Here is a 26,991-nt window from a genome sequence, read left to right on the forward strand (position 1 = left end):
GAGGGAATTCCCTGGTGGTCCAGTGGTTCGGACTCTGCGCTCTCACTGCTGAGGGCCTGGTTTTGATCCCTGGTCGGGAAACTAAAATCCCACAAGCCGCAAACATGGTCAATAATAATAATAATAATAAAGAAAACAAGAGAGTGGCCAGTTTTAGAGCGGCGGGGGGCACATGTCCCCAGGGAGAAAGGAGCTGCCCTCTACTCCTCCCTACACTGGGACAGGACAGCCTGGAACTGCTGAGACTCCACACGGAAGATCATTCCCATTGGGTGTTTCCAGTGGGTTTCTAGGGAATCACCTGTGAAGCCAACACACTTGGCCCCCAAAGAGAAGGCAGTCATTTGGAAAGCTACCCCCAGTTCTTGCTCTCCGTCTTATAGACAATATTATGCTTCCAGAACAGCCTGAATTGCTTCTCCACCTTTATCTATTTTTATTTTTTATTTTTTTACTCCCCTCCTTTAAAAACAAAAACACAAGCAACATTTCACCAATGAGACCTTTACCAAAGTAATGATTTGTAGTATATCCAGCTATGTGCCGAGAAGATCCATTTATAGAAGGTGAAGTGGTTGTAATATATTGTAGGTGAAACCATCGTGAAGAATTTTTCATTTCATTTGCTGGCTGTATTGCTGAGTTAATCTTCAAAGTGCATATTGCTAGAAGGGGGAAGAACAATCGATCACTTAATTTCTAAATTTAAAAACTGCCATTGAAATGAATTCAATGAAACAGTCTGATGTTTAAGCGAAGTGCCATGAGCAGTCTCCTGGCCTCCCTCCCAACTGGCAAGGGGGCCCCCAGGCTCTGTCTCCAGGAACATGCTCTGGCCTATCCCACTTTATTCAGATGCTAAAACATGAGGGTGAGCACACACTTCAGTCTCAGGAAAAAGGTCATTCCGACTTAAGATTGAAACTAGAGCTGGAGTTTCTGCTATCAGTAAATTTACTGTAGAAATGCCTAGACTAAGGAAAATGTAAGCTGACTCCTTGCTCTTGGGCATGTGTTTAAATGACCCAGAGGCAAAACAGTTCTGTTTTTATAATATGGTGGTTGTGTGTGTGGCAGTGTGTTTCCACTTAATGGCCCTACCATGTCCCTGATACTCTAATAGTTCTCTCCTTTATTGAATTAACTTCCTTCTTTCTCTTCTCTTTGTTGTATCATTTTCTTTAAGCCCAATGTTAGGTCGATAAATTGGCCTTTATTTATTTATTTATTTTTAAGATTGATTGATTGATTGATTGCTATGTTGGGTCTTCGTTTCTGTGCTAGGGCTTTCTCTAGTTGCGGCGAGTGGGGGCCACTCTTCATCGCGGTGCGCGGGCCTCTCACTATCGCGGCCTCTCTTGTTGTGGAGCACAGGCTCCAGATGCGCAGGCTCAGTAGTTGTGGCTCACGGGCCTAGTTGCTCCGCGGCATGTGGGATCTTCCCAGACCAGGACTCGAACCCGTGTCCCCTGCATTGGCAGGCAGACTCTCAACCACTGCGCCACCAGGGAAGCCCTAAATTGGCCTTTATAATAGCACTTACATCTACCAGTTTCCAGAGGAATATCCTGGCAGTCCCATCCACCAGCTAACTGGTCCTCTCCTCCCTAACCACCCCCTCACCATTCCTACTCCAGCCCCCAAGTACATCCCTACTAGCCCAGAGCACCATGCCGGTGGGCACAACTTCCACCAGGTTGACCTACTGGGTCATTGGCTGATCTGTCCCTTTTATTTTGAGCCATAAAGTAAGCTGGAAACACCTGGTTTTTTATATAAAAAAAAACCCTATATATATTTTAAGTCATTTTCTAATAAGCTTGTGAAGTAATTGATCCACTGCCTAGGACTGGCTTTAAACATCTTGCTGAGGCTGAGGAAGCATGGCCGCAGTGTATGAGAATAAAACTATTTGCTCTCTGTTCATTATCATTGTCCATCTTTTGAATAACTTCACAAATTTACTGTCTTTAACAAACAAGTGTCTTTAAACAAATAAGTCTGTCTACTTAAAAAAACTGAAAATTTAAAATACAGCATGTCTTGAATAATCATTTTTTTAAGAAAATATCCTCATGGGCTTCCCTGGTGGCGCAGTGGTCGGAAGTCCGCCTGCCAATGCAGGGGACATGGGTTCGAGCCCTGGTCTGGGAAGATCCCACATGCCGTGGAGCAACTGGGCCCGTGAGCCACAATTGCTGAGCCTGCGCGTCTGGAGCCTGTGCTCCGCAACAAGAGAGGCCGCGATAGTGAGAGGCCCGCGCACCGCGATGAAGAGTGGCCCCCGCTCACCGCAACTGGAGAGAGCCCTTGCACAGAAACGAAGACCCAACACAGCCAAAAATAAATAATAATAATTAAAAAAAAAGAAAAAATATCCTCATGCTTAAGGTAATTGCAGTATTTTCGGTTTCAGAGATGTGTTAATTGGGCGTGTTTTGTCTTCAGTTTTGCTAGTAATTTTCAGAGACTGTTTTGAATGAAATAGAACTGGAAGAATCTTTAAGTTTCACTTTTAAATGATGTTCAGATTCTATTCCGTTAGAAGTGCTCTTTTGTGAGTGAGAATAGGAATCTGCATACGAAACTCTGCTCCCTATGACTGGGGTATGAAGTGGGTGCTGGGGTTCTCTGTTAGTCCTGCCCTTCAGAATGAAAGCTTTCCTGCAGGACATGCCCTACCCCAAAGGGTGCTGCTTTGCTTAATTTTCTGCTCCCTCCCCGGGGACAGCCCCAATCCAATGGCTGTTGATGTGGGGAGTACAATGGCCTGGCCCCCTTGCCTCAATTCAGGGCACTCTAAGGGCCATCCCAGCTCCAGAGCTCCCTGCAGAGGATGCTGAGGCCTTAGCTGCAACCACAACACAATCCAGCCTCGCCCTCTGCCTGGTCCACCTCCCCTCACTCCATCACTGGTGTTCCCGAGAGCACGCACAGTAAACGTCCTGCGTGCGAATATCCCTCTCAAGGAGTCTGCTTCCCCAGGGTAATTCCAAGAGTGTATTGCCATTCTAGAGACCTTCTGAGGCAAGACTTTAAAACTTCTACTTGAAAATCTTGCCTTAGACTTAGTTACCACACATGAAGCCAGAATCATTTGGAAACTTCTTTAATGCAAAAGCCCCAAATGTGCCTAGCACCCCCTTCCTACAAGCCTGAGCTCAACCTTTAGAATGATGACACTTACAGGTCACCTCTCCCCTTAACCAGGAAGGTTGAAATGTGTAGGCAAAATCAGTTGTGCCTTTCAGGAGGGTCACAGACTCCCACCCCAGAAAATTGCACAACCATACAAAATTCTGGATACAGTTCCAGAAGGATAATAAAATCCACCCCCCCCCAGAACCCTCCATGGATCCCAATTTAAGACCCATTGCTTTATAGTGAACATAACAAGAACTCATAGTCTCAAAGCTGTTGTCCCCAGCATAGGGAGTAGAGAAATTTTTTTTTTAGGATATATAAAAAGTCCTAATTTGTCTTTATGTAATTCCATCAATAGGTTTTGAATAACCAAATATGAGAGTCAACTTACATTTTCCAGAGTCATATTTGCTGTCCTTGAACCTGTCTCTTTATGATACTTTTTCCTGGTACAGTAGACACTGACGAGGGTGATGATCAGCATCAGGGCAAACACAGCAACAGTGGAAGACGCGGCAATCACAATGGTGTCTCGAGTTGAGCCTCGCTTTTCACACCTTTCTCCCATGTACCACCAGTCTTCCCCTGACGGACACCTACATGTGTGGAACGTGACTCAGAGTTATGAGTTGATATTTTAATCTGAAAATCTTCACCATTGAAGGTGTGAGTGAGTCAACACTCAGGTCATTGGCAGATGGAACGATTTGTCACCCATTCTGGGCTAGAAGAGTTGGTTAGACTAGCACAGGCAGGGCCAACGGAAAGGAACAATGGAATTACTCCTAATCTGGGACTTAACACAGCAGCTCCCAGCTGGGCAAGGAAGGTAGCATAGGTAGTGGAGAAAATTTAGTTCTCAGTGTCCCAGTTCCTCCACATCCCAGCTATGACCGTGGCCAAGCTCTTCTTAGAATTTAGGTATCTCCATCTAGGAAACGGGGACAGTCACAGTAACCACACCAGCCCGTTGTGAGGACCTAATAAGATATGTAACTCATGAGGACTGTTTCAGGCAATTAGAATAACGTGCTATCTTTGCATAAATAATTCTGTCATTCTGCTGGCAACCCAAAGTCCCAAATGGAGAGCAAAAGATAAATATCTTACGAACGGTTTTGAGATGAGAATCAACTGATTTCATTCATATGAAATATCATATGAATCCTACATTGTGGGAATGAAAAAATATGTAACAAAAGAATGGGTAGATTGCATCCTTACCGGCACTCAGCTTTGCCATTATGGAGAATGCAAACGCCATCATTCTCACATTTAAAGCTTGTGCAAAGGTCATTGATGTCCAAGGTCGGGATTGGCTCATTTTGTGTAGTATTAAGGTGGGATATGTCTAAGGAGGGTGAGAGGAGAGCATGGAGGGAAATCAGTTTGGGGTTTAACAAGCATTTGATCTTTAAGTTTCAAAATAAAATGTTCAGGCTTCAGGTTTGTGAGAAATCCAGGTACTCTTGAAGCACCATTCAGTAATGTTTATAGGCAGTGAAAAAATAAATAGGCAGGCTGAAATCTAGACACAAAGGGAAGCTGATCCAGCCTGTGGGGCTACAACTGAACACGTGCTTGCCTGGGCCTTGGCATGGAAACCAACAGTATTCCTGGAAAATGTAATTATTGGCTGTCATGGCTGAGAAATTTTAGAAGACAATAGATTAATGCTATTACTGACAAGATATATGTGTGTGTGCACACATCTCTATATATGTATGTATACATATCTGAAAGAAACAATAAAGCCAGATCATTTCCACTCTAATTTTATGTGTTTCTGGGATATTTTTACTTCTGGAATCCTAGAGTTAAATTCTAGGGTATAATGGCTATACTTCAGCTTATTTCTAAAGAAGTGTTCTGGGCTAAAGCTTTCCACTATTGCCCCATGCCGTGTTAATTAAGTTCTTTATCCTGGAACTGTCCCTGTTTCCATTTAAATTATTTTCATATTGTTAATGATTCATACTAAAAAAAATCTCACTCATGCCCATTCCCTCCCACGTCTCTAATATATCTAAAAACGGAATCCAGAAGAACACAGTAAATAATCAACGACCACAAAAAAAAAAGCAGCTTAGATAAAACTATTTTTATTGACATACCTTCCACTGTCAGGAGGATATAAACATCATCTCCTTTTATAAAATCTCTGCTTTTCAGCCTCTCATGGGTCATAAAGACACTGTTTCCATAGCCACTACCTCTTTGAAACTGAGTTCCATTAGGGAAAAAAGCTTGTGTTCCCACTTTGGAAGGCCTGTCCCAAAAATAGGTTCCATTACCTGAAAAAGCAATTTATATTAATGGACTGTGTTTAGCACCATCATAGCTTTTGGTGTAGGAAAGCACAGGCAATGTGAAGCACAATTAGGATAGAGCTCAAAATAACTCAGTGATGCTATTGGCCTGTAATGTATTCCCTGGCAAGTCACTGGAGTTTGTTCATTTATACTGTCCTAAAGAAACGAGATGACATGGCAGGGAGGACCACATTCTGGAATATGAGTGGAGAGGTATCAAAAGTTTCCTACATGGGGTGTCACACTTCTACTGAATGAGCAGTGTAGAAACTCCGCTGCCCATTAGAATCGTTCTTTAGTGGCCTTCTGAGTTACAGGTCGTCCTTTTAGCTGAGTTAAATCAATGTGTTACTGAGAGAGTTTTTAATATTGGCACTGAACAATTCATCTCAGTAACTGAATTATTCACCTAACAGAGTAAAGTCCTTCAGGGGTAGAAGACAGTGAGAAGCACTGCTTCTGGGAAAAGGTGGCGACCCACCCAACCTTGAGCCATTTTCAACATGATTCAGGGAGAAATGTTTTGGAAAAAGGTAAAGAAATTCTGAACATCAAATCCCCACACCTCTTTGTGAATACTATTTTTTTCCTATCAGATTATATATATATATTTTTCCCCAAGTCACTCAGGTCCATTCTTTTCATATACAGAATTCAGATTTGGCAATAATATTCACCTTGCCACAATTCCATTTTTCACTTTATCATGTTCCCAGAGGGCGAAGGATTATTACAATTAGGAAAGTGATCATTGCTTTCTGGGTGCTGCTTCTTTTTCAGACTAGAAAGAGGGGGGATGGTGTCACCATTGGCAAGTCCTCCAGAATTCTTGAATAAGAAGTTGCAATCCATTCCCATACCCTTCCCAACACTACGGAGCACCTACTCAACATCTTCGTTCTGATCAAAAAACACCCCCATTACAAAAGCTGAACTGTTTTTGAGAATTCAGAGGCAAGACCAGGACAGCATGGGTTAGGAGAACTCAACATCTGAGAGCCTCTCCATACCAGGCCCTTCCACAAACTTCCCTACTTGATCTGTAGAGATACTTTTAACAAATGTGTGGGGTTTTTATTACTGTCCCAGTTTTACTTCTGAGGACACTGGTATTTCAAGAGATTATCTGCTCAAGGTTACATAGCTAATGAGCTAATGAGAAGCATTAGCATTCTCATAGCTAATGAGAAGCAAACCTTGGATTGAACTCTAAAACTAAAACACTCCTCGTACAACCCTGGGAATTCAGGTATTGTCATCAGTTTCCAAAAATATAGCCAATATCTTCTCAATTTGTTGGCATCTTTGCTGACATTTCTGACAGTCTCCTGCCTGGGAGACTCTGTCCACAGTAGCTGAAGCCCTTCCCCTAAATATCTTCTGATCCTTAGATTTGGGGCTCAAAATTCCCTAGCTACCTGGCTATGCAGTCTCTCCTTCCCAAATCATCCATCCCTCCTAGAGCAGTGATTGTGTATTAGCAATAAAAAAGATGAGTCACAAACCGGTGGTCATAAATGGGTCTGTAGTTATACTCCGCTTGTTGGACATACGCTGTCGAATGTCAGGATTTTGATCCAAGATGGTCATCGTGACTTGTTGCCAAGGACATGGCCACTCTAATTGATCATCATTGGCTCCAGAGATCAAGTGGAAATACATTCCTATATTAGGCAAACTACTTAGATTCAAGCAAATCTGAAAGGCATAGCCTTTAGAAGAATAAAATGAAGGACTGAAGACAGATCCACTGGGGCTGCCAATGAGCTGTGTGAAATTCCTTATATGCCAGACATGATGAGGGCACTGTGTTTCTGAAAGATTGATGTCATCAATAGACAGGCCACCCCGTGAGGCACCAGCGCCTCTGACCCCTCCAAATACCACTCTAAATTTGTTGCTCACTTTCAGCGTTACGTGGTAAAGTTGCCAGCTCCCAATGGGTATATCTGCAAAAGAGACATTATTATTCCAAAGAGGACAAAGGACTATGAATCATGTGCAAATCGACATTAAAGTTCTAACCTTCATGGACAAAGGATCTTTCTAGACCTACTGCTTCCTGTTGGTATGAGGTATGGCTTTCTTACGCCTCCAGCCCAGGCCCAGTTACTTCAAGGCATTTCTGTGGGGATGGCGCAGCTCTCTGGAATATTTGGATGCTTATCTAGCTGATTCTTAGATAGATCACCCTTTCCCAGCGATAGGTGAGCAAACGATAGCATCTAACTCATGAGAATTCCATGCCCAACTTACAAGTTACCTCCCATTCAGTTAGTTAAACAGACAAGCAAGCCCAATACTCTACACTTGTACCCCAGATTCCTGTGATACTCCTGTGAAGCCTCCTTTAATCTATTTATACTTTGACTGGAATACTTCCTTCACATGCAAAATTTTTAGTCAACTCTTTGGCAGTATTAAGTATGAATTCACCAAACCCTAGAAAGCCCACATCTTACAACTGACTCGATGTTACATATCTAATATTTGGTACCATCTCCTTTCTTCCCAGACTACACGTCCCCGCCACTATTACTCCTACCCCTAGCTAGCAGCACATTGTATGACATCTTGTCTTATCTTCTGATGTCACATACCCAAATAAGAAGCAGTCCATTTAAAAGTTTTCAGAAGCCTCCCAGGTAGGGAATAGCTCAGGAATTCATGTCAAACCAGTAGTTAACTCAATGCCTTCAAACTTAAATATATTGGCACTTAATGAGAAACATGTTGCTTGAAAATAAGTTAGAAAGATCCAAATTACAGAAAATGCTATTCTCCGTGGAAGGACCCCAGATTGAACAAAAACCTTTCATGAGAGCCTCCACTTCATTTTTACCAGTACTTTCAGTTTAAATTCTGGACTCCTAAGCAGGTTTCTTAAGTACATTTTGTGCTATTATCTGTCAATAATAACACCCACAGATTGCTAATGCAAGGGATTATATATGTATAATCAAATATGTGTGTAATAATCTTATTTATAATCTTTTATATATGCATTAGATACATAAAATGTACATGTATAATGTGTGTGTATATATATATATATATATATATATATATATAATAAGGTTAAGAACCTCAGCTTATAGGTGTTCATGAAGGAAAATATCATCTATGTTTCAGATTGTTTCTCATTGTTAAACAGGGGGAAAATGGCATGACATATGACATAATGTGGATCAGTTTTATAATAGGTTTTAGTCAATTCATTCAAACCAAGAGGTCATTGTGTGGAGCAGACAGTAATGCAGCCGCCAGGGCACAGCCCCTCCCTTCCTCAGGGGACCTTCTGAACCATCTGCTTTAATATGTGGTCAACGTGACCCACCTCCCGGACACATGATTAGAAGGAAGCATGGCCGCCTAATCAGTGATGCCCTCTCTCCACTCAGAATTGCTCCAGAAGATGCATTTAACTCAAGTCATAACAATTAGAATCCTTCGCTGGAATTTATTTTTCTAGGCTAGAAATTACAGGAAGAGTCCCTTCTCTAGTCTGATGGCACATTTGGTCAAATGTAAGCTGGGAAGTGTAACAGCCAAAGCACCAGTTTTACGGACAAAGCCCATCTGAGATAACAGGAAAGGTCCCCAACCATGTAAAGGGACAGGTCCCATCCTGCCTGAGGCCAATTCCTCTCTTCTCCATCCTACAATATAGTTATGTTGAGCCAGTAACTCTTCACATTTTGCCTAAGCTAGTTTCCATTATATTTTTTATTAGTTGCCAAGAACGGACTTCCCCAACGACAGAGACTGATCTACAGTTTCTTAAGTGTCACATATTCTGTAGCACAGAAAGGACTCTTATTTAACTTCCCAACCACCGCATAAAGCAAGTAGGATCAAGTTCTACATTGAAAAGTACTAAGTCCAAAAAAAAAAAAAAAGTACTAAGTCCATAGCCCCTACCCTGTTGTAAGTGGTTTTGCATTAAGTAAAGGGTTAAGACTGACTCACTCTGAACCCAAGAATAAGAATGTTGATAGTGTACCTTTTATTTCTTCCACAAGGGTCAGAGTCCTGTTCACATTGGCTGCAGAATACTCCCTGATATAGATGTTCAGTTGGTCATATTCACTTCCACTGTTATATAAAAAAAATTGCAAGCACTGAAATCCTCGTTTAGGGTATAGTATTCTACTTCCCAGCATTGCTGTGGCCCCCTCATTTACAGAGCTACTGTTGAAATGCATGAAGAAACCAGAACCTGTTAAAGAGGACAAATGCAGAACTGAGAAAACAGATACCGGATACAGGAATGCGTGTCTCGCGGGCACTCTATTTCCACCTAGTTCCCACCGTATGCAGGACACTGTTTTGAGCATTTAAATGCAGTTCTTGGAGCAGGCAGTCTATGAAAAAAAAGCAACATTAGATCACTTCTTTCTTACTACACATGTTAGTTTTCAAAAATGGGAAGAAGTGTTACCTGTTTGGTTTAGCCTCTCTCTCTCTCCCTCTTTCTCTCTCTCTCTCCACCCGCCCCTTCCCTTCCTCCCTCCTACTGATCTATGTAGAACCACTATCCACTATTCAAATCTACATTTAAAAAATATTTTTTTAATTGAAATATGTTTGACATGTACCATTGTGTAAATTTAAGGTACGCAACATGTTCATTTGACACATTTATATATTGGCATCTGATTGTCATTGTATCAATAATTAGCACTTCTCTCACAATACATAATATCATTTCTTTTTGGTGGTGGGAATAATTAAGTCTAGTCTCAGCAGGTTTGATGATTATAATACAATATTGTTGCCTATATTCACTATGCTGTGCATTAGATCTCTAGGGCTTTTTACTACTCGTTACAAGTTTGTACCTTTAAACAACATCTGTCCTGTCCCCACCAATCCCCCAAAAAAGAAAAAGGAAAAGCACCTCCATGCTCTTAGGGATCTCAACCCCTTCCCAGATCATCTGAGCTGTCAAGCAATGGCCCTGGGTTCTGAAGGCTAGTTTTACATATTTGCTGCCAGAAATGAGCAAATAAATAAAAATGTGGTGCTTGTAGCCAAATAAATGACTATTTGATTCAAAACAAAATTTTAATGGAAAAGAATACTCATCTGAGTAAAATTAAATAAATTGTACTTTCTACCTTCATTTAAAGCATTTTTGTAACAGGAACGTGTAATCACAACCAGCTGAAATTCTGAAACTGATTAATTCACAGCCTGGTGCTGTTCACTGGAAGTTCTCTTGGATTCTTCAGGCTTCAAGAAAACAACCTCACTGCTCCAGAGAAAAGAGTCCTTTCAGGGAGGGACAGCCCCTCTTGCTGTGGGCACATACTATGGGTAGAGGCTTCACAGAGCCCAGCGCTGACTCATAGGGAAAAAAAGCAAACTCGGGACAGTAAAAAGCAAAGAAATCAACCATATCCTTATAAGGCACAGAACCAATTCCTGAGTGGCGCTAGTGGGCTATCATTAATAATTCTAATAAAAATAAGAACTCAATTCCCAGTATTTCACAGCAAAGAAAGAGGCTAGAACCACTGAGAGTAAAATCTGGAAGTATCTCACTCCTGTTACCTTTGCACCGGCCCATGTTGGAGTGATCACTCTCTGGCCCCTCAGGAACCTGGGAGACCCGTTGCCAGTCAGCACTATCTTCTGAACTTTGAATCATGCCACACACATTTTCCAGTTCAAAATCGCACGACTCCATAAAGCTCAAGGAAGAGGCTACCAAAGCAAAAAAACAATTATTGACGCTCATATATAACATGATAATCTAAGTAATAAAAACTGAGATTATCCAGAAGCACTAGGAAGTCTAGGATGACATTAAAGGGGACTCGTCACTGATTCTGGGTGATGGTGGTTTCAAGATCTCTTGATATCTGCAAAACCAAGACAATCGACCAACTGTGTAGTTCTGTATAAGCTGCCTGCCCCAAGTCTTGTTTATCAGGTTAACTAATTATAGAAACCTGAGTCTACACTCCCCTAGTTATTCAGAGTAATAAACCTCAACCCGGATTATTTGATCCCATTTATATTATGACTGTACACCTCATTTGGGCTGAAAAGAGTTTTGAATATCAAGTTGGTCCACATTTGCATTAGTAACAGCTTCAAAAACTTGAATGGGGCATGCTCATGCTGCTACAGGACTCTGTTTTTATATCTAAAGCCCAGAACTTGTGAGAAGAAAAATGCTGCTTCCATGTTGTAGTCTGGTATCTGGGGGCTATTCTGTTTTGTTTTGTTTTGTTTTCTTTCTTTCAGAATATCAAACTTCAACTATCCAACTATTATTTTCAAACAATTATCTAACTATAATTTCAGAAAACCCAGCAGTGCTCGGCAAAATGGCACAGAACAGAATGTTTTCCTACAGAGCAGAGAGGAAGAGAAGTCATTTCAAAGAACCTGTCACATACAGCAGTTATACAGTTGATTCAACTTTAAGAGATCAGAGTCACTGAAATCCATTCGTTGGCCAATCACATCCATGAAGTCTGGGATCCTTGTCACAATTGTTGGTTCCGATCCATTCTGGAATGCAGTTTTACTGTAGTGCATCACTGAGCTGTAATCATAGGGAACATTCAGGGAGTCTGCTTTTTGGTCATCATAGGATTTAAAATTTTTCTCTTTGCCTAAATGATAGATAAAAATCTTTAATTACTTGATGTTCACAAAATTTAGTTTATCTTACTCCAAAGACTGTTAACTTAGAAATAAAGACTATAATAAACAGTGCAACCTTGGCTACAACTGACACTCTATGGTATTTCAAGAGTGTTTCATATATTCCTATCTTAGAATAGACTATTCAAACTTAGAATTGTGATACCAGCTGTCATGCTGAACTTATCTAAGGTTTCATTTCAGCTCAAAGTTGGACTTTCGCATTTGGCCTAAGGTTCTAAGAACTGCTAATGGAAAGAAGGATTCTAAAAGGTGTTGTTGAAACACTCAGGGTCATTGGCAATGAGGAGAGGTAGGGTATCCTCAGCGGATGGAGATGAAAATAAGAGGACTTTGGGAGGTGTGGTGGGGTAGGACCTGGGAAGGATAACGTGGTCATCAGAAAGGATTGACATCATCAGTGATTTCTTAGTTATCTTAGTTATTCTTAGTTTCCGGAATACGTGTAGATGTATGTAAATAAATACATTTAGAGAAGATTCCTGACCACTTAGCATCATACCAATGGGCCACTGATTAAAATATGAAATCGAATGATTTTGCGGACACAACAAGGTAAATTTGATTAACAAAGCATAAAGATGTGTTATCAAATCGAGGCAGAAGTTTCTAACAGAAATAAGACATTGGAAATCCTAAAGAGTGAGGCCATGGATTAAAGCTCAACACTTCTCTTGTTCTAGAAATCTTTCAGTTGGCTTCAGTGCCTTCCCCCAGACTCTGAGTAGGGGTGAGGCCAGGGGCAGGTAATGTGATGTTAGAATTGTGATGTCAGGGGCCCTCAGCACAGAGCAGCCCTCACTGGCCTCACTTGATAGCGATGCCATCCTTCCCCTCCCCCTCCCCCCCCCACACCCCCGCCATACCCTATGGAGGCAGGACGGATGGGGAAACTAAGTGTCACTGCGGAAAACGTGAGTTGTAGTCAGACATGGTTATTAAAACCTTTCTGACTTTGAGCACAAAGTCACAAAAAGTTCAGGCTGTTCAACTACTGCAGTGTTTCCCAACATGGGCTACAAAGAACAATAAATCCGGGAGATCAGCTCGGTGCTTTGTGACCACCTAGAGGGGTGGGATAGGGAGGGAGGGAGGGAAACGCAGGAGGGAGGAGATATGGGGATATATGTATATGTATAGCTGATTCACTTTGTTATACAGCAGGAACTAACACACCATTGTAAAGCAATTATACTCCAATAAAGATGTTAAAAAAATAAAAAATAAAAACAATTTTTTAAAAAAGAACAATAAATCCAAATACTCCACAAAAAGAAAAAAAAAAAAGAAAGCATGATCAAGTCATTTTGGGAAATGCTCCTCTTGGAGATTTACAATTCGTGTTAGTCTAGCAAAGACACTGAAGAGTACAGCAGTGTAAATAACTCTAAGTTTAATTTCTTTTAACCTAGGATTTCCCAAATTAATTTGACCACAGATTCCTTTCCACACAACCCCCCTGAACAAATTGTGCAATGGCACTACATAAAATAATCTTTGGGAAACACTGGTTTCTAAGATCACATCCAGCTCAAACTGGGGTTCTGGAATACTGTTCCCCCAAAACCTTCAGGCACTTCAACTCCTATTGAATTAGAGCCAAATCAAGTAAGATCAAAACATCAGAGTTTTCCCATTATTAATAGACAGCACCAATGGCAGAAGAGGGCACATGTTTAGAAATGCAGTATTTAACATAAAAACAATGTAAGAAAACAAGATTAATGTACCTGAAATAATTCTGTCCCAAATTATGCTGACATAGTCATCCCGATCAGACCGAGACTGTTCATGCCAGAATCCCAGTGCGTGGAGAAACTCATGTTGAACTGTTGCTATTTTGTCACAGCCCTTTCCGATGGAGAGTTCTTGCCTCCCAATGCGACTATTTCCCACTGAAGACCAGCAGCTTACAGGAGAGTTTACAGGAGAAGGGGGAGAGGGTTTTATATTGATGCAGGTGGAGGTCCTAGGGCAAAATCCCTAATGCCTAATCCACTTAGGTACCCACCTAGATCCTTCACTTATGTCTGGACACCATGTATTTCTCTCAAAACCCCAGTGAGGTATGAAAAGCCTTCCAGACCAGATGATCTTTGGAGAACTTGGGCTGACACCAAATGCTTAAAAAGTCAGCCTCCAGGCAGCCTAGTCCTGATCTTTTCTGGAAATTTCAAAATTTTTCAGATGGTCCTTGAATAAGGGTTTTATAGGTATAGCAACCATTCAGAATTGCTGACCTTGAGTCAAATAACTATCATCTTCTTAACTGAAGTAGTAAGAGTTCTTAGGTTAAAATAAATTTAAATATACATGTGCGCATGCATAAAGATGGGTTTTACTTGAAGGCAGAAATAAGGAGTATAGAAACTACAAACAGGCTGAAGTTCACAGAGTCATAGGGTGGATGGCATGTGATCCCACCTTCCTTGTCTTAACATTGGCAGTCTGGTTGCATACATGAAAATAATCTTTTATGGCTAGAGAAAACAGATCCAGCAAACAGCAACAGAACCCCCGACCCCCCAAGGTTAGGGTCGAGGGCAACTGCTGTGATGTAATGCCCCAGCCACAACAGTTCTCATCAGAACACTTAGAAGACCAACTCTTCAACTTACCCATTGCCCTTGAACACTGATATATAGTTGGGTTCTCCAGACCAAGGCTTGAAGTCAATGCATGTTTTTAGGCGATAGCGTTCAAATGCATTGAGGATAACTCCCCTGGCATTCATTTCTGAAAGAAGAAAACAAACAAAAGTAAACTTATTAAAATTACCACCATTGAACAGTTCACCATGGAAACAGGCCATGCAATATATTGTTTATCATGAGTTAGTCCCTCCATGAATATTTAGTGTTTTATTTTTTAAAAACTTAGTATACAGTACCAATCAAGTATCACATGCAATTAACTGGTTGTTCTTCAGGTAGCTTTTTTTCACCCCATATATATTTCCCTGGAGTCATTAGAGGTGCAAATAGCAAAAAGGGCATTTCCTTACCTCAGAGAACATATACATCGGTTCGCAGGCAACCAAAATGAACAATCACTGTCACATGCTTCATCTAAGAAGCTATAATATGTATTTAAAGCCTCACAGCAGAGTTTTTAATCTGAGGACCTTGAGATGAGAGGGACCATGAATATGCTGAAATAGTAGACAAAAAATTATGTCTATATCTATATTTATATCTGTCTCTGCAAAGTGCATTTTCTGGGGAGAGCATTCATAAGATTCGCAAGTGAGTTCCGGGTCCAAAACACGAATAAGAACCATTGTTTTCAAGTTGAGTGATGCTAACAGGTTAGATAGAATGGAGCTCAAAGAAGGCAGAGGTGTGAAAGCAACAAAGACGTTCAGGAAAAGAAGCTCAGAGGGCAACCCGGAGGAAGGAGCTGTATCAGGTGCATACGGAGAAACAGTCACAGCTGGGGTCAAGTACGGTGAAGTGAAGGATGGTGTCTGCCGGGAGGTGGGAGACAGTATGGCAGAGAAGATGGTGTGTGGACTTTGGAACCAGACACAGCTAAGTTCTCCCCTATCCTCACCACTGACTTTTGATGCATAATCTTTGCCAATTTAATTTACCCTTAGAGCTTTGGTATTATCATCAGATCAACTAAGTGGAGAATTAAAATCAACTTCACAGGGATATTGTGAGGATAGCAGAGAAAGTAGAGGTGAAGTTCCAAGTACAATAGTCTCCCTTTATCTGCAGTTTCAGTTACCTGCAGTTAACCGAGGTCCAAAAATATTAAATGGAAAACTCCAGAAATAAGCAATGCATAATTTTTAAGTTGCACGCCACTCTGAGAGCTTGACGAAATCTTGTGCCATGCCGCTCCATCCCACCAGGGATTCCCCAACCCTGGACATCCATCATCTGCTCCCAACACCCAATCATCAACATCATCATGAGTCAGTGACCCAGCATCACCCGAAGCAGATGATCCTCCTTCTGACGTGTCATCAGAAGGTCAATAGTAGCCTAACGTTACATCACAATGCCTACGTCATTCACCTCATTTCATCTCATGATGCAGGCATTTTATCATCTCACGTCATCACAAGAAGAAGGGTGAGTACAGTACAATAAAATATTTTGAGAGAGAGAGACCACATTCACATAACTTTTATTACAGTGTATTATAATTGTTCTCTTTTCTTATTAGTTACTATCTCTTCCTGTGCCTAATTTATAAATTAAACTTTATCATAGGTATGTAGTATAGGAAAAAACATGCTATATATAGGGTTTGGTACTACCCACAGCTTCAGGCATCCACTGGGGGTCTTGGAACATATCCCCCAAGCATAAGGGGGCACTACTGTAAAGTGAGCATTTATCAAATGTTTATTTCATTCCTACCTTCTTACACGTCCATTGCACAAACATTTAAAGACATTATTCAAAATGCCTCTGTCTGGGTGAAAGTAAAGAACAAGATACATGTGGGACCTAAAATCCATGAATCTATAAGAGGCACTCAGAATTCAACCTTTTACAATATCACACAAATAATACATATTCATTGTAAGTAAGTTAGAAAATATAAACAAAAAGAAAGAAATTATAAAATCTTACCCAGAAATAACCACATTTATCATACTTTTTTCTTATGAATATGTACATACATAATATACATATTTTTATAAAAAGTAAAGTCACAGCCTACATAATATTTTATAAACTATTTTTTCACTAAATAATATATCTTAAAATCTTGCTTCATCAGTATTGTTTTTACCATTTTAATGGCCACATTATATGACTGTAAGATACATAACTAACTTCCTACTGTCAAATATTTAAATTGTTTCCAAATTTTCTGTATTGTAAGTATCACATTTGGGTCACTATTTCAGATCTAACACTTCCTTAAGATAAGGCATGATGATACCGACCACCACATGACTGTTTTTGAACTGAACGTAAAAGGAGCTTGCTTGCCTTCGCTTTTTATCAAAGCTTAATGAGGATAGTTTCTATCCTGCGTTGAATTGTTTGGAGACTCAAATAAGGTAAGAAGGTAGGAAGGAAATAAACATATATACACATATATATGTGTATATACGTATGTATATGTATTATATACATACATATATATGATTTTGAAACAAAAGTATTTTTAAATTTTTAATCAAAAGATTAAAATTAAAAATAAATATTTAAATAAGGAGAGGTTGGTAAAAGGGTACAAACTTTCAACTGTAAAATAAATAAGATCTGAGAATCTAATGTAAAACATGGTGACTAGGCTTCCCTGGTGGCGCAGTGGTTGAGAATCTGCCTGCCGATGCAGGGGACACGGGTTCGAGCCCTGGTCTGGGAAGATCCCACATGCTGCAGAGCAACTGGGCCCTTGAGCCACAACTACTGAGCCTGCGCGTCTGGAGCCTGTGCTCCGCAACAAGAGAGGCCACAACAGTGAGAGGCCCGCGCACCGCGATAAAGAGTGGCCCCCGCTCGCCGCAACTAGAGAAAGCCCCCGCACAGAAACAAAGACCCAAAACAGCCAAAAATAAATAAATAAATAAATAAATTTATTTTAAAAAAAAAACATGGTGACTATAGTTGATAGTACTGTATTGCATAACTGAAATTTGCTAAGAGAGTAGAACATAAATGTTCTCACACACACAAAAAAGGAGAAATATGTGAGGTGATAGATGTGTTAGTTAACTCTATGTGGGAATCCTTTCACAATGTATACATATGTCAAATCACCACAATTACAATTTAAATATCTTATAATTTTATGTCAATTATACCTCAATAAAGCTGAAATATTTTTAATTTTAATAAAACGTTTCAGATTTTCCCCAGTTCCAAAAGCCAATGAACGTCATTCTCTCCTGATGTTACACAAGCTCTTTGTAGCTTCTAATCCTATTAATTACTGTTGCTTTGGCTTTTTCTGCCCTACTCTTGGTTTTTCATCTGTTTAATGGCCAATCTTCCCTTCTCAAAAATCTCTATCAGATCTCCCATCTATATCAATTCCAAAAAGTTGCTCTCCCAGGCTGAATTCCATTCTGTGCCATCTTCTTACTCAATACAATCTTCCTGGGTCATCCAATAAGATCCATTATCTATGAAGTACTTGTTATATGCAATGCACTATGTGAGAATCTCATCCATATCCATAGCTTCAACCATCTCCTATACCCTTAATAACTCCCTGTTAGATTTCTCTATCTTGAATGACCAGATCAGACACCAAGCCATTATATGATATCTCCACCACAGTGAGCCTGATGCATTTCAAATTCTGCATGCCAAAAACCAACTTCCACCACATTTCTCTATCCTACCCTCTCCAAGACATATTCCCTATTCTTGTTAAAGGTGTTACCATCCACCCAGTTGTCTAAGACATAATCTTGGACACTAGCACTTCTTTCCCTAGACTCACCTTCTTCTTGATCTCTTGGAGCCAATCACCAAATTTAATTGTCTCCTAAGCCTCTCTTAGAATTATCCACTCTTGTCTATCCTTGTTGAGAGAGTCTTGGTTCAGAAACTCTTTAATCTTTCCCTGAATTTCTTCAAATCTAACTGATCTTCCCACTCTCTTTCTGTCCCACTGATAATACATCTTCTGTACTGCAACCAGAGTGATAACAATCTCACTTCTGCATTAAAACCTTTAGTGGTTTCACATTACCACTGGTATACACACCAAGTTCTTTAACATGGGAAAGATTCAAGTCCTTCCCAATCTGAAGTCTGCCTACCTGTTCAACTTCATTATCTCCCCGCTCTCAACCTACTTCCCACCAGGGGTTTTCTTCCTTTCCCCATGCCTTTGCACATAGTGATCCATCTTCCTAGAGCACACTTCCCTTGCTGTCAGAGGCTGCACTAGCCCCCATAGTTCCCTTCTGTGAATTTGAAAGAGCCACCTCACTGTACACCAGAAACTAACACAATATTGTAAATCAAATATACTTGAAAGAAAGAAAGAAAGGAAGGGAGGGGCACCTCATCTGGGCAGATGTTGCAAGTGCTGGCCTGGCAGGTGGATGAATAGTACTTCATGCAAAGAAATGAATGCTCTGGGGCTTCCCTGGTGGCACAGTGATTAAGAATCTACCTGCCAATGCAGGAGACAGGGGTTCGAGCCCTGGTCCGGGAAGATCCCACATGCCGCGGAGCAACTAAGCCCATGTGCCACAACTACTGAGCCTGCGCTCTGGAGCCCGCGAGCCACAACTACTGAGCCCATGTGCCACAACTACTGAAGCCCGTGCACCTAGAGCCCATGCTCTGCAACAAGAGAAGCCACAGCAATAAGCCCGCGCACCACAATGAAGAGTAGCCCCCGCTCGCCACAACTAGAGAAAGCCCGCATGCAGCAATGAAGACCTGACACAGCCAAAACTAAATAAAATAAATAAATAAATTAAAAAAAAAAAAAAGAAATGAATGCTCTTGATGAATATAATGCAAACTTAATTTCAGTCCCACTGTGCCCCCTCCCCAGGCACCTATGTGTGGTGTACAACTTGCACAAGCTTCATGGCAGCCCTACTGCATAGGGTCACCTGCTCCCTAATGCGTATGCCTTTATATCTAGGTTGAGTTAAATGTCCTCCAGTGTGCTCCCATAACATTTTGAACATATCACTAATCATTACATTTATTGCATTCTATTATAATTAGCTTTTGGTTTATCTGAATCTCTACTGAAATGTACGATATTTAAGGAAAAATTTCCCAAATGGCAGTTCCTAAACTGATGCTGGTCAAGGATATCATTTTTACTAAATGGGGACCATGTTTAGAGTTTTCCATTACAATAAATTTCTAATATAGAATAGCTGTCCTTTCTTTTGGATTAGGTTCTTCTGACTTTTTAGTATTAAAACATTATTTTATAGAAAAAAAAGATGATAAAAGATGATAGTGGGTTTTTGTTGTTTAAATTCCTCACTTGTCCAAATAAAATATTAGTAAAATAATGACAGTTCCTAAAGTTTTGTTTGGTTGGTTGTTTCATGTTTCAAACTCATATGTAAACTCTGAACATATATGAAACCACTGCTTTAAAATAAAGACTAGCTCCCTAATCTTTATGTCCTATAAAGGATCCAATACAGAGTAGGCTCTCCATAAATATTGGTTGAATTCATCCCTTTATTCGTCAAAACTCCACAAATATTTCAGACAAAATCATTTAGGTTCTGTTCATTTTTCATTTTGCTTATTTTTTTTAAAGTGTACTTAACCACACAAAACAACAAAGAAAAAAACCCTTAAAGGCCATGTGAGTCTTCCCTTGGAAATACTGTCATCATATTCTGTCAGGAACATACATTAGTTGTGGGCACTCCAAAGTGCATACTAACCCAAGCTATCGTCTAGAACATATGGAATAGTATGAGGCCATCTATATCTTTCTCCAACGATGGAATTTCTTTCTTGTACCTGTCAAAAATAAGTGGGAAAGGATTCGTTGAATGTATCAGTCAAAAATTTATGAAACAATCAATAGTTAATCTAGAAATAAAGGAAGTTTTAAGCTTTCCCAGCCAGCCTAAACAAATTGCCAGTGTGTGTGTGTGCATGTACACATGTGTGTACGCCTACTTTTATCATATTATAACAAAGGTTTTAGGAGGACATCACTAATTTCTGGTTTTTTTAATAAGGAGAATGACAAGCATTAATATTTCCTTCAATCTTATCATTTCACTTCAATTATTCATATTTTTACATATCCTTGTAATAGCGCAAGTTCGTGGGCCTGACGCACAGTGAGGCCAAACAAACGGAAACATCAGAGTTTGGAGCAGAGAAAAGTTTATTGCAGGGCCATGCAAGGAGATGGGTGGCTCAGGCCCAAAAAAACCTCGAGCTCCCCAAAGGGTTTCGGCAAAGCATTTTTAAAGGCCAGGTGAGGGAGGGTGGTTGCAGGGTATGTGATCAGCTTATGCACAATTCTCTGATTGGCTGATGGGAAATCACTAATTTCTATCATTAATTTTGTTGATAAAGATGAAGAAGGCACCATGCAAAATCATGTAAATAATGATTGTTGGAAAACTGGACAATAAATATGGTAGATTCATAGACTAGTTTCCTATACTAGAGATTAAAAATATACAAGAAGGAAGTGATAGCAAAACCTCAATCATCTTGATCTCATAATATCAGAAAAAAAATCACACATGAGCTAGGCCAAAGTTTTCAAACAATTTTAAAGTATTTGAAATTTTTTTTTCCTGGTCCATTCATTCTTTATCAAGTATTTTTTTTTAACATCTTTATTAGAGTATAATTGCTTTAAAATAGTGTGTTAGTTTCTGCTTTAACAAAGCAGAATCAGCTATACATATAACAAAGTGAATCAGCTACACATATACATATATCCCCATATCTCCTCCCTCTTGCGTCTCCCTCCCAATTTTTATAATAGAAAGCTAATAATGTTTCATTAATGTATTCATCCAGCCAACAAAATGAACACTGTTCAAGAGTACAGAGATCCATTGGTAACCAAACGACCAATGTCTCTACCTTCCTAGAGCTCTTATCTAGTGGAGGAGACAAACAGCATGTAAGAAAACAGTCTAGGGACTTCCCTGGTGGCACAGTGGATAAGACTGCACACTCCCAATGCAGGGGGACCAGGTTCGATCCCTGGTCAGGGAACTAGATCCCACCTGCATGCCACAACTAAGAGTTCGCATGCCACAACTAAGAGTTCACATGCCACAACTAAGAGTCCACATGCTGCAACTAACAAGCCAGTGAGCCGCAACTAAGGAGCCCATGTGCCGCAACTAAGGAGCTGGCGAGCTGTAACTAAGGAGCCCACCTGCCGCAACTAAGACCCCATGCAACCAAATAAATAAATATTTTTTAAAAAGCTTAAACAGGATATATTTAATAGTAGCAGAGGAAATGAAAAAGGGAGATGCGGACAAGAATAAAGTGATTAGGGGAGTGCATTAGATAAAGAGGTCAGGAAAGGACTCTTTGAAAGGATGACATTGAAGGTGAAGTGAGAGTGATAAGAAAGAGCCAGTATTGGGCTTCCCTGGTGGCGCAGTGGTTGAGAATCTGCCTGCCAATGCAGGGGACACGTGTTCGAGCCCTGGTCCGGGAAGATCCCACATGCCGCGGAGCAACTAAGCCCGTGCGCCACAATTACTGAGCCTGCGCGTCTGGGGCCTCTGCTCTGCAACAAGAGAGGCCGCGATAGTGAGAGGCCCGCGCACCGCGATGAAGAGTGGCCCCCGCTTGCCGCAACTAGAGAAAGCCCTCGCACAGAAACAAAGACCCAACACAGCCAAAAATAAATAAATAAATAAATAAAATTTAAAAAAAAAAAAAAAAAAAAAAGAAAGAGCCAGTATTGAAAGGGGCTCTGGAAAGATCATTCCAGACAGAGAAAACAGTAGTTACTCTGCTCTGAGGTAGGAATATGCTTGGTATATTTTGCATGTTTGAGGCCAGTGGCCTAAGGAGATGAGATCAAAGAAGAGAGGAGATGGGAGGAGAGGTAGGCAGGAGTTAAATCATGCAAAGTCTTAAAGGCTGTGGGTAAATCTGGATATTATTCTAAATACGATAGGAAGCCATTGAGTTTCAAGCCAGGAAGTGAAATGGTGGTGTTGCTTATTTAAAAGTTCACTTTGCTGTGGGGGATAGGGGACAGGGGCAGGGTGGAAAAGATTCTAGGAGGGCAGCATTTGAAGTAGATAAATTAGGAGAAAAGTGGATTCTTTGGAGTATATATACGTTGGAGATAGAAATGATAGAACCTGCTGATGGAGTGGATGGTGGGGTAAGGGAAATGGAAGAAGCAAAGGTGACCCCTGGGTTTTTTACCTATTCAGTGGAGTGGGGAGAGGGAGTGGTGATGACTTTACGAAGAGGGAAAACTGGGGAGGAACAGCTTGTATGGGAAGTCAGAGTTTAGTTGAGGATACATTATGTTTGAGGTATCTTGTAGACATTCCAGTGGAACTGATGGATGAGCATTGGGATAGACAAGTCAGGAGCTCAGGGGAAGGAATGAACCAGAGTTATACATTGGGAGTCATCAGCATAGAGATGACATTTAAAGCCCTGGTACAGGGTAGGATCAAGAAGGAGAGAAGAGCAGACCAAGGACTAAACCCCAGACACTGCAGCTCCGTTTCTTGAGCTGAAGTTCACAGTGGGGGTTGAGGGATGTTTAAGCTCCCATAAACTACATGTAAGGTACCTGTGTTCACCTGTGTGCCATGATGCCTAGGTAAGAACTAGTACTCTTTATGAATAGTTTGGGAAGATCTTTATGTGGCAACACTATTCTCAGCTGTCAGAGTAGAAGTCACAAAACCTTTCTCTTATGGTAAAAACCTGATTCATTGAATTTACAAATTCAGTTTAATTTTGCTTCAACTGGCTTTAATCAGTGAGGTTCTATTTAAAAATGAAAATATCATATTGTTCCCATAATGAAAATCAGTCAGATCAATAAGACCAAAGCATACAAGGTGAGTGACAGTGGTTTTAACCACACAGAAATCTGAGTAATGAATGATGAAGATACTATTATATGAATCCCTTAGAGTATAAAGTATTCATTGACTAAATGTGTCAACTATGATTCTACACCCTTAGAGATAGCTGGGCTTAACAAAGCCCATGCTGTCCCATCATTCTCAGATACTCTATTTTAGCTTGCAGTGGTTAATTGACGGTCTTTCCTTGCATTGTTTCAACTCACCCCATCAAGTCTGATGTCTCCCTCAAAAAGATCCAGTCCCAAATCTAAGAGGGAAGATAAAAATTTGTGTTAGCAAATTGGATTCAAACTTCCCACTTAATAAAGAATTTTTTTTTTAAATCCACAAACCTTCATTGATATCAAGTATATCCCGGTCAATTCCACCATCTACATCTTTAACAAAAAGAACAAAAACACATTGAACATTGTGTTTATGAAAGAAGAAAATCTTTATCAATTACCAATTAGAAGTAAGCAAGGTTCTTTTGCCTCAGATAAGAGAGTACCAGGCTCTGATTCAACATACATTGATTGATTGATTGATTGATTGATTGATCGATTGATTGAGACCTCCCATGAGCCAGGCTTGGGGCTATGGGGCTTTTGCATATATACTCTTGTTTTACCCATGTCCCTTGTATGCCAAATAACTTCAGGACTAAGAAATTGGTCATTCCATATAATATTAAGCTTAATTTGAAAGACTAGATTAGATGACTAGATTAAATAGGAAGCAAATGTTTAAATTTGGTCAAACCAGTCCAATCTACCCATATATTTATATTCCTTGCTAATAGTGTACCTTGGAAATCTCAAGCAAAATTCCTAATTTATATTTGAATTATTCTTAAGTTGCAAAGGGGTAGATAATATGGCCAAGTCTCTAAGTGTACGACTGAATAGGACAGACATCAGGTCCATTTGACTTGACACAGAATAACAAAAATAATAATAGTAGGCATTTTATGGGATGCCGATGTGTCAGTCACTGTGTTTGGACTTTCTTATACCACCACTTATTTCTTTTTTTTGCTGAGTAGGTGGAACCCTGGAGCAGAAACAATAAAACGTTCCTCAATAAATCAAAAGAAGCTGGCGCTTGATCAAAGTTCAGTGCAATTATGCAATAATGCAAATGCAATTATGCACTGTGCTTAGCATTAAATGTGTCCTAAGTTCTTCTGTTCTGTTGTTCTATTATTCACATAAACTTTTTTTACTATAACATAGGGCAAAACTCAAAATAGACTCACCAAAGATTTCTGGGGTTGGCTGGGAAACAAACACATAAAAAAGATATATTATTATGATGCCCGTGACATAAATGGTCTTATTGATTCCAATTTATATCTAACCATTTGTGGGGTTTTCTTTTTTCCTTAATATTATGGATTACTTTCTGGCATATACCCAGGAGAGCTAAATCAGAGTCTAAGATAACTTTTTGACCCAAGGGTCTTCTCATTTCATATAAAAAATGAAACAGCCTGTTGTATGGATTTGAAGGTGAAAGAAACAAGAAACCAACTTCACAGGTTGAAAAGAAGGCAGAACATAAGAGTCCTGCCCTCAATTAAGTGTTCACTTTAAACATGATTTAAAGTGAACATGATTCTAAAGAATTCATGGAGCTATGTTTGAAAAACCTAATAATTTATTCCCAATATTGAAATATTATTATAATTTTTAACTATACTTTAAAAAGAAAATTTTATTGAAGACCTCATTAACCATGGTTTACTTTCACATTTCTCTCAAGACTCCATCTTCAAAGTCAATACCAAATACTCCAGAAAAAAAAATCTATGGCTATACTTTGCAATTGGAAAAAAAAAAAAACTTCTGAAAATAGATTCGCTACAGGTGACCAAATGAAACCCAGACCACATACCCAATGGAAAAAACTAAGTAAACCTGAGATTTCTTAGTGAAGTCTAGTTTAAAAAGCTCATGGGACTGGTAGACAGTAGGTCTGGGTTTTATTCCTGCTTCCACCAACTAACAGCAAGTCAGTTCACCTTCCTGATACTCAGAATATCTGTATAATATGGTCAGTGTCTGCTTTGCCTGGGTATTATGATGGTTATATGATGTAATGTGAAAGAACTTGGTAAACTTTGTCATACAAATGTAACGTACAATTTTATTTAAATACTTACCTGTAGATACTAGAATCTAGATACTAGAATCAGTTGGAGTGTTTGGCAAGCATGGGAATAACTGGTTGGATGATGACCATCCTTTTTGATATTAATTAGTGCCTTGATTGCCTCACACTTGGCCACACACAGGCACACACTCACAGAGTAATGCCAACACACCTCCTGAAAAAAGTCATCAAGTATTTGTTCATAATTACAGTTTTAATAAGTCTTCAATAGTATCTCCTGTTCTCACTGCTGTAGTTCTGTTCACAGAATATCAGCTCAACATAATAATTGTTATTTAAAAATCACAACTAAAGGTTCCCCCCCAGGCACTTGAAACTTCATTTAAAACCTTGATTATGGTTACCAGGCAATAAGGGGGGGAGGGATAAATTGGGAGATTGGGATTGACATACACACATATACACATATCTATATAAGATAGATAACTAATAAGAACCTGCTGTACAGCACAGGGGACTCTACTTAATACTCTGTAATGGCCTATATGGGAAAAGAATCTTAAAAATAAATAAATAAAGAGTGGCTCTATATATATGTATAACTGATTCACTTTGCTGTACACCTGAAACTAACACAACATTGTAAATCAACTACACTCCAATACAAATTAAAAATAAATAAATAAAACAAACCTCAAGTTGGTTTGTGGTACCAACTACCTGTCACTGTAGAAAGACTGGTCTACCCTGATGAAGAAGCAGAAAAGAAATCCCATGCTACAAAACGTAAGTATTTGCTGTGCCTGTGACATTCATCATTCACTCCGTCGTGTCTCACATTACTGTAACAGCAATATGTGTCACATTCCGCAGTAAAAATGGAATGATTTTCAAATTTAACATTTTCCATCTTATGAAAAGAAAACTTGTTACACAACAATGAAACTGAAGATAAAACATAACTTTATGTCAGTGTCCCTGACTTTTCTTCTGGTGGGTCTTCTCACTTCCAGTACCCTGCCTGTCCCTGCTCGCCAAAAAGAAATGTTTATTTCATTGACACTTTGAAATTCCTTAAAAAACAAAAAACGAACGAACAGGTTTTTCTTTAATAATCGGTATCAACTACCCCCAATTTTTCTAATTGTTTTCTATACATTGTTTTCTTACCAAGCCAAAAACCTGGAGGAGGGCAGCAAAGAAAAGAAATGAAGGCAGATACCAAGAATCCAT

General features: G+C 39.8%; 1 protein-coding gene across 1 annotated transcript; it reads right to left on the reverse strand.

The window, feature by feature from the left end:
- Positions 1-550: 550 nt before the first annotated feature.
- On the reverse strand, positions 551-26,991 carry MEP1B (meprin A subunit beta). Its single transcript, XM_007167048.3, has 15 exons — positions 26,929-26,991; positions 24,902-24,920; positions 23,997-24,041; positions 23,868-23,911; positions 20,494-20,572; positions 14,756-14,873; positions 13,868-14,046; positions 11,867-12,085; positions 11,013-11,165; positions 9,460-9,675; positions 6,962-7,405; positions 5,259-5,438; positions 4,369-4,495; positions 3,536-3,740; positions 551-665 (listed from the first exon to the last, which is right to left on the reverse strand). The coding sequence occupies exons 1-15, from the start codon at positions 26,989-26,991 to the stop codon at positions 651-653; spliced, it is 2,106 nt and encodes a 701-aa protein (XP_007167110.2). The 3' UTR covers positions 551-650.

Source organism: Balaenoptera acutorostrata, chromosome 13, assembly GCF_949987535.1.
Source record: "Balaenoptera acutorostrata chromosome 13, mBalAcu1.1, whole genome shotgun sequence".
Classification (NCBI taxonomy): Eukaryota; Metazoa; Chordata; class Mammalia; order Artiodactyla; family Balaenopteridae; genus Balaenoptera; species Balaenoptera acutorostrata.

Bases quoted from the DNA above. Each gene is read 5' to 3' on its own strand.
- MEP1B (XM_007167048.3), bottom strand. From the start codon at position 26,991: ATGGATTCTTGGTATCTGCCTTCATTTCTTTTCTTTGCTGCCCTCCTC. The intron at 14,047-14,755 runs GTAAGTTGAAGA...CTCTCCTGTAAG, and splicing joins TCAGTGTTCAAGGGCAATGG to CTGCTGGTCTTCAGTGGGAA. The intron at 9,676-11,012 runs GTAACAGGAGTG...CCTCTTTAACAG, and splicing joins CAACATGGGCCGGTGCAAAG to GTTCTGGTTTCTTCATGCAT.